The sequence below is a fragment of the Triticum dicoccoides genome, chromosome 6B (genome assembly GCF_002162155.2).
Source record: "Triticum dicoccoides isolate Atlit2015 ecotype Zavitan chromosome 6B, WEW_v2.0, whole genome shotgun sequence".
Classification (NCBI taxonomy): domain Eukaryota; kingdom Viridiplantae; phylum Streptophyta; class Magnoliopsida; order Poales; family Poaceae; genus Triticum; species Triticum dicoccoides.
The window spans coordinates 655196153-655205051 of NC_041391.1; the positions used below are offsets into that span (position 1 = coordinate 655196153).

General features: G+C 48.8%; 1 protein-coding gene across 1 annotated transcript; it reads left to right on the top strand.

The window, feature by feature from the left end:
* Nucleotides 1-5227: 5227 nt before the first annotated feature.
* Nucleotides 5228-6079, top strand: LOC119321957 (pathogenesis-related protein PR-1-like). Its single transcript, XM_037595468.1, has one exon. The coding sequence runs from the start codon at nt 5318-5320 to the stop codon at nt 5849-5851; it is 534 nt and encodes a 177-aa protein (XP_037451365.1). The 5' UTR covers nt 5228-5317; the 3' UTR covers nt 5852-6079.
* Nucleotides 6080-8899: the final 2820 nt, after the last annotated feature.

Genomic DNA, 8899 nt, shown 5'->3' on the forward strand with positions numbered 1-8899 from the left:
AAACCGAGATATAAAAGGAATTAAGAAGACACAAAATCTCAAGCTTGGGGATGCCCAAGGCACCCCAAGATAATACTTCAAGAAGTCTCAAGCATCCAAGATTGGGATGTCCCGGTAGGCATCCCACCTTTCTTCTTCAACAATTATCGGTTAGTATCGCTTGACCATAAGTTTTTGTTTCTTCACATGAGTCATGCTATCCTTGAAATGTCATTTTGTTTTGTTTTGCTTGATGCTTGAATAAAATACATTAGATCTTAAATACTTAAATGTTAGAGAGTCTTTACATAGTTGCATAATCATTAGAATACTCTATGTGCTTCACTTATATCTTTTGGAGTAGTTTGTCATTTGCTCTAGTGCTTCACGTATACCTTTTTAGAGCACGGTGGTGGTTTTATTTTGTAGAAATTATTGATCTCTCATGCTTCACTTATATTATTTTGAGAGTCTTTTAGAACAGCATGGCATTTGCTTTGGTTATAAAATTTAGTCCTAATATGATGGGCATCCAAGTTGGGTATAATAAAAACTATCATATCAAGTGCATTGAATACTATGATCAATTTGATACTTGATAATTGTTTTGAGATATGAGGGTGGTAATATTAGAGTCATGCTAGTTGAGTAATTGTGAATTTGAGAGATACTTGTGTTAAAGTTTGTGATTCCCGTAGCATGCACGTATGGTGAACCGTTATGTGATGAAGTCGGAGCATGATTTATTTATTTATTGTCTTCCTTATGAGTGGCGGTCGGGGACGGGCGATGGTCTTTTCCTACCAATCTATCCCCCTAGGAGCATGCGCATAGTACTTCGTCTCGATAACTAATAGATTTTTGCAATAAGTATGTGAGTTCTTTATGACTAATGTTGAGTCCATGGATTATACGCACTCTCACCCTTCCACCATTGCTAGCCTCTCTAATACCGCGCACCTTTCGCCGGTATCACACACCCACCATATACCTTCCTCAAAACAGCCACCATATCTACCTATTATGGCATTTCCATAGCCATTTTGAGATATATTGCCATGCAACTTTCAACTGTTCCGTTTATTATGACACGCTCCATCATTGTCATATTGCTTTTGCATGATCATGTAGTTGACATCATATTTTGTGGCAAAGCCACCTTCATAATTCTTTCATACATGTCACTCTTGATTCATTGCATATCCCGGTACACCGCCGGAGGCATTCACATAGAGCCATATTTTGTTCTAAGTATTGAGTTGTAACTCTTGAGTTGTAAGTAAATAAAAGTGTGACGATCTTCATTATTAGAGCATTATCCCAAGTGAGGAAAGGATGATGGAGACTATGATTCCCCCACAAGTGGGGATGAGACTTCGGACTTTATGAAAAATAAAAGAGGCCAACGAAGCCAAAAAAAGAGAGGCCAAAGAAGCCCACCAAAAAAAAGAGAGAAAAAGAGAGAAGGGACAATGTTACTATCCTTTTACCACACTTGTGCTTCAAAGTATCACCATGATCTTCATGATAGAGAGTCTTCTATGTAGTCACTTTCATATACTAGTGGGATATAGAACTTGGCTTGTATATTCCAATGATGGGCTTCCTCAAATTGCCCTAGGTCTTCGTGAGCAAGCAAGTTGGATGCACACCCACTTAGTTTCTTTTTGAGCTTTCATACACTCATAGCTCTAGTGCATCCGTTGCATTGAAATCCCTACTCACTCACATTGATATCTATTAATGGGCATCTCCATAGCCTGTTGATATGCCTAGTTGATGTGAGACTATCTTCTCTTTTTTTGTCTTCTCCACAACCACCATTCTATTCCACATATAGTGTTATGTCCATGGCTCACGCTCATGTATTGCGTGAAGATTGAAAAAGTTTGAGAACATCAAAAGTATGAAACAATTGATTGGCTTGTCATTAGGGTTGTGCATGATTAAATGCTTTGTGTGATGAAGATAGAGCATAGCCAGACTATATGATTTGGTAGGAATAGCTTTCTTTGGCCATGTTATTTTGAGAAGACATGATTACTTTGTTAGTATGCTTGAAGTACTACTATTTTTATGTCAATATTAAACTTTTATCTTGAATCTTTTGGATCTGAATATTCATGCCACAATAAAGAAAATTACATTGAGAAATATGCTAGGTAGCATTCCACATCAAAAAAATCTGTTTTTATCATTTACCTACTCGAGGACGAGCGGGAATTAAACTTGGGGATGCTTGATACGTCTGCAACGTATCTATAATTTTTTATTGTTCCATGCTATTATATTACCCATTTAGGGATGTTTTATATGCATTTATATGCTATTTTATATGATTTTTGGGACTAACCTATTAACCTAGAGCCCAGTGCCAGTTTCTGTTTTTTCCCTTGTTTTTGAGTTTTACAGAAAAGGAATACCAAACGGAGTCCAATTGACGTGCCAGTTTTTGATGAATTTTTATGAACCAAAAGAAGCCCCTGGAGTGCAAGAGTTGGGCCAAAAGAGTCCCGGGCTGCCCACGAGGGTGGAGGGCGCCCCCTGCCTCGTGGATAGCCCGGAGACCCCCCCCCCCCTAACGTGAGTCCTACGCCAAAAATTCCTATAAATACTGAAACCTCCAGAAAATAATCTAGATCGGGAGTTCCGTCGCCGCAAGCCTATGTAGCCACCAAAAACCAATCGGGACCCAGTTCCGGCACCCTTCCGGAGGGAGGGTCCCTCACCGGTGGCCATCTTCATCATCACGGCGCTCTCCATGACGAGGAGGGAGTAGTTCACCCTCGGGGCTGAGGGTATGTACCAGTAGCTATGTGTTTGATCTCTCTCTCTCTCTCTCGTGTTCTCTCTCGTGTTCCTCTATCGGGAGCGTATTTACCCGCTGCCCCACACCAACGTCTTGAACATCTGCGACGATGATGCCTAGCCTAGGGTAGTATGTAGTAGGTATGATTCGTTTGCATGGTTTGCCTTGTATTTATCTAGGGGGTCTAAAATGAGGTACTTGTATGCATAACACTAACTGACCGGTCAATACCTGCGGGCGTTTGAGAGGCCAAATTTTAACAAGTCCGGCTGTAAATGCTCCAATTTTGACATAATATAGATCCAATATGCACTACTCAAATTCTGAACACCCAACACCGTGTTGTTTTGTTTTGTACTATTGTCCTAGTAAAACCAACCCTGCAATTATCCCCCGTACCCATACGATTTGTTTATTCAATGTCGCATTTGTGATGATCGGCTTGTCCGCTGCAGCCAAGGCAGGCCGGTGGCCCGGAATTTTTGACAAATAAGACCACCAATGATTTCGTATTAACAGAAAAGACCACCTGCAATCTATATTGACAAAAAAGACCACGTCGGCTGTGGCGGCAGCTCCGGCGGCCGACACGTAGCACATGCCGCCACGGACAGCAGCGGCAGGACCTGCCGCCACAGCACACGGTGGCAGCTCGGCTGCAACAGCATTTCATATGCGGGTGGCAGCTGGTAACGGAATGGAGAGAAGAGGCTGGCCCTGCCGCCAGTCCCTATGGCGGCACCTCCTTTTTTCTGTTGCTGCAGACATCCACAATTGCAATTTGTGCCGTTGCATCTGCGTGCCGGTACATATCTAATCAAATGGGTCAGGTCCATTATAAATGGCCTTGAGCTCCGGCACCGCATGCCTCTTATCTCATTCATCTGCATGGTTGTAGTTTTGTGGTTGTTTCTAGGTTGGCTGCACATACGTTGTCAAAGTTCAGAGAGAGAGGGGAAGCACATATGGCTACATGCATTGCAGTGCGGTGCAGGCTGGGGCGGCATGAATGATGGGGGGCACGCAATACTTGTACTAGCCTGTCGTCTGAGCAGCCAGAATGCAGAGGAGCTGCCGCCACGGGGAGTGGCGGCAGACCCGCCTCGTCTCTCCGTTCCGTTTTAAGCTGCCGCCCGCGTGTGAATCCTGTTGCAGCCGAGCTGCCGCCCTGCGCTGTGGCGGCAGGTCTTGCCGCCGCCAGCTGTGGCGGCAGGTGCCACGTGTTGGCCGCCGGATCTGCCGCCACGCTCGACGTAGTTTTTTTTGTCAATACGAATTGCAGATGGTCCTTTTTGTCAATATGAAAGCACAGGTGGTCTTGTTTGACAAAAAATCGGTGGCCCGGACGCCACAAAAGTCCTCGTCATCGGCTCCATTTGTTTCGGCGCATATTGCGCAGCGAGCACTCTTGACAGCCAGTGATTGGCACGTTGTTCGCCAGTAGGTACGTGGTACCAGCCAGACAGAAACCTTCCAAAGCTCCAACCATGGCACGACGCCGTTCACATTTCTGGCTATATATTCGGTAGGTCAGCTTCTGAATAATGCTACTGCCCTGCCTACTGCCTAGCTCAAGAAACAGGGTTAATCTCGATGCAGAAAAATCGCGAGACAACGTAGGGTAGAAATGCTAGTGCTTTCTACCCTCATCTATAGGCAAGATTATCACTGCAAACTACTCCCTTCGTTTCATAATATAAAAACGTTTTTGACAATACACTCTTATATTATGACGTTTTTTTACAGTACACTCTTATTTTATGGGATGGAGGGAGTAACCTGTTTAGTTTCGCACAGCGCTTCCTGAAGAGCCGACTATCACTGTGTTGGCAAGGCAGCCAATCTGAGTTGTAAAGGGCACCTTTTGGCGGAGCTCGACAGTGTGCTGCATGCCATTCCCTGTTGATTCATGCGGCGCGTCATGACGTGCCGATGCCATGATGCGCGCCTTTCTGCCTCTTTCTGTCTGAGCGACCACCCTGGCCAATTGAATGGCACTCCGTGATGAACACAGCTGTTCCATCATGCCATTTACCAGTGCCTACCATTATCTAGAGAATTTTTCTGAATAATCTCCAAAATCATTTGTGTACATGCTCTAGTGCTCTAGTTAGCAAATTAACCGAAGCGGATGAACAGTTGAACTATTAATTCAGAGACAAGATGCCAATTACTACTTGGAAACGACGGGCCAAGGCACGTCTGATCAACGTGCTCAATGCGCACTCTGACCAGCCTACAACGAACGAGCTAATCAATCAGTAGCAATTTGATTCCAAATCGGAGCACTAATAATTCAGTAAGCACCGCCCGGAACAGAGCAGCTGCTGCTAATTTGATTCCAGTTGATTTTCATTTTAGGTAGACCTTCCTTCCAGTTCCAGAGCGCGCAATCATGGCGGAACATGGCCTCGCCTCCCCAACGACACATCTTAAAAATATTCTGACAAGATTTCCTGCCCTCCCTCCGAGCCTCCATATATACCAACCTCCCGTCCGTAAGCAGAGCAGCATCACCACCCACCTCCCATGGCCTCCTCCACTTGTACTCGAGCCCAGCTGGCCATCGCCCTCCTCGCCGTCGCGCTGTGCAATGCGGCGTTCCTCGTCGTCGTGGTGGACGCCGGCTACCCCCGCGGCGGCGGCGGGGACTACAGGGCGCAGTTCCTGTTCCAGCAGAACGCGGCGCGGGCGGCGATGGGGCTGCCGGCGCTGAGGTGGGACGAGCGGGTGGCGGCGTACGCGCGGTCGTACGCCGAGTCGCGGCGCGGGGACTGCGCGCTGGTGCACTCGTCGGGGCCCTACGGCGAGAACCTCTTCTGGGGCAGCGGCACCGGCTGGGCGCCCGCGCAGGCCGTGGGGGCGTGGCTGGCGGAGCGGCCCCGGTACGACTACTGGAGCAACCGCTGCAGCGGCGGCATGTGCGGGCACTACACGCAGATCGTGTGGCGCGGCAGCACCCGCGTGGGGTGCGCCATGGTCGAGTGCTACGGCGGCCGCGGCACCTTCATCACCTGCAACTACGACCCGCCCGGCAACTACGTCGGCATGCGCCCCTACTGAATACTGATGGCCGGCCGCCGTCGCGCGTTGCCGCTCCGCCTCGCCGGTCTTCGTCGCAGCTCCGTTGCCGGCCGGCCAGCGCGGACGGCGATGCGGCGCGGCGTAGCACTATCTTGATGTCCCATTCATTGTTGCTCATCGAGAGTTCAAGACGAATCGATGGCGATGCCACGAGTGTACAAAGTATTTTTTACTGCTATATACTACTGGTGCTGCATATTATTTATAGAGGGTGTTTGTTTCCAGGGACTTATCGACTTAGAGATTTAAAAATGTCCCTATAAGTCTCATCTAAACCAAACAGGATGGACTTATAGGGACTTAATGTGGTCATTTGGGACTTATGAAATAAGATTCTCAAGGAAGGACTTATAGTTGTAATATGGTCTTAAAGGGACTTATAAGTCCCAGAAACCAAACAGGTAGGGGCTTTTTAGAGACTTGGCACTTATAAGTTGGGACTACAAAAAGTCCTAGGAGTTATGAACCAAACAGGGCCATATACTCCTGTTGTGGTTACGAAACATAATCTGAAATGAATCGTGAGCTATGTATTTGGCTGCTCTGTCAAATAAATAAAAGGCATTCCTCCCTTTTTCGCTTATTGGCGTCTCGATTGTACTCGTATGCTTGTAAAAATGACAGCATTTTTCTCGAAAAAAAAAACAAAAGAGAAAGAGAAGAAGACAGCATTTGCAAAGGAGAATGGTGAGCTGCTCACCCAAAAAGTCCGTGGCTTTTAGGTGGCTGGATTCCTGCTCAGGAGCTGTAGAAGTGAGCTGTGTACGTGAGCGTGCATAGTCGAGGCTGGCTGGCGCATGTGCCACCTTGCGAGGATGGATTGGAGGGCGACGGTCGACACAGCCTGGGCCTCCTGCTCTGCCCTCCCAGGTCCAGGCGTGCGATGCGTCATGGGCAGGGGCAGCAGTTGGAATCCGATGCTGTGCCGTGCGGCCCCGGCTCCTTCAATTCCCCTCCCAACTCCGCGGTGCCACGCCAAGTTGCGACCCGAGCGCATTCATCGCGCCATGGCAGGCTAGCAGCTAGACGTGCCCGTGCACGCCCCGCGTGTCCAGTTGTGCAGCAGACCTGTACATGCGCGTGACCGCTGCAAGCCTCGCCGGCGGCCACGGAGTTTCTCGGCAGGCCGGCCGGCCGGCGCCACGGCGTGGCGGGTCTCCGTCGAGTCGGAGCCGGCTGCTAGTGGCGGAGTATCATATGCGGGTCAAAGATGATGGGATCCTATTCCCGGTGGAGCGAGAGGACGGTCAAGGTCTCGGCTGCGCTTGGGGGATCGAGGATGTTGCAGGTCGTGTGGCAAATGTCAACAAAGGCGCAGCGTGCGTTGGGTGGAGCGCTGCCGACTTGACGAAGGAGCGTGCATGTGCTCGCGCGCTTGCAACTGGCAGGGTCGTCCGCTGAGTCGCTCCCCGGCTCCTCCCAGGGCACGGTTGGGGCATGTGCCCATGATTGGACATGGGCTATGGGCAGCCCGGCCCAAGCCCGGCTGGTTTGCAGCCCGAAAGATGCTTTTGGGCATGGGCTCGGGATTCTTTTGGGCTTCGGGTCGGGCTTTTAGGTTTAAAGTATTATAAAAGCGTTTGGGCCTGTCTCTGGGCCGAGTTCGGGTTTGAGAAAAGGGCAATGGGCGTGTTTTGAAGATAAGGTTTTACCAATTCATATGATTATTTTCCATGAAATATGTGGCCACCTGTTTTTTTATCTGCCAGCCAATAATATCGGATGTTGGATTCAAATCCAACGGCTCTTCTTCATCTTCCTCCTTCAGTCGTGTTCCTCATCTCTTTCGGCCGTTCTCCCCGTTTTCGGCAAGGTTCTAGTGAGCTCTCGCCTACGACCTCATTTTTGCGTGTGTCTCGAGATCACCAGCATGGTCAAGACAAAAAAGCGATCAAGTTAACCCTCTTACAAAATTTTCGTGTTTTGAAATCCGATAGGAATTCAAGATAAAGGGCATGTCAATCATGCGTTTTGCTATTCTATGTTTCAAAATTTTCGCGGTCCAAATAGAACACTGGCAGACCTTCTTAGTTCATGCCCTGTGGGCCCTCATTTCCTCTCTAATCATTTTTGCTATGAACACTCGCCCCTCGTTTTGCAACCGTGAACACTCACCCCTCGCTTTCCAAGAGCTTCTTGCTCGCAGTGTGCGCTACTAGTTGTTGGAAATATGAGCAATTTTCCGAATGATTTTATTACCAGAAATACTAGATAAAGCATGACTAATATAGCAAATATAAAGCAAGTCATGCAATCTGACAAAGAGAAGGTAAACATCGTCTGCATATATGAACTTGAGGTAAACATATCTAGAACAGACACTAGATGAAGATGCTTATACCACATAGAACCTAACATATCTAGGGCAGAGACTAGAGCCAAGAACTGTAGCACGACTTCTAACAGAAAGGATAAGAACACGTACGGCACAGCAGCAGCAGAAGCGCTGGACTTGGGGTCGATGTCCTCGCCTGCCATGTCGTCGAGGAGGTCGTGGACGTCGGGGAAGAAGTCGTCGTCGGGGAAGTAGTCGTCGGTGACCGGATCGTCCGTGATGAAGCAGCCAGTAGTCGCGCTGAGCGTTCCCCAAAAACCTTATCACCCTTCTCCCATACAGGACTCAAAAAGTGCGGTCTCGGAGGCCTACTGTCCCGACGCGCGGTGCACGCCGCAAGCCGGGATGAGGAAGACAGCAGTAGCGCAGAGTTTGGAACTGTGTGGCGAGAGAAAGAGAACCTTCTGATGTGTCACTCGGGAGAGGGGCGACCTCCCTTATATAGGCACAAGAGAAGGACGCGAACAGGCTGCGCCGGGAGGTGAAGCAACGGAGGGAGACAAAAACGAACAGGCAGCACGCGAAGAGGTGCGCCGTTCGTATTCAGGCTCCACTACAGCAAAAACGTTTCAGCTTTCGTGTGACCGTTCATATACCCGTAGTGCATGGCAAAAATTTAGACATCGGCTCGGCTCATTCCCGCAACCCGCAACCCGCGGCGCGGCGCGGCGCGTCGTGACGAGGCGTGGCGT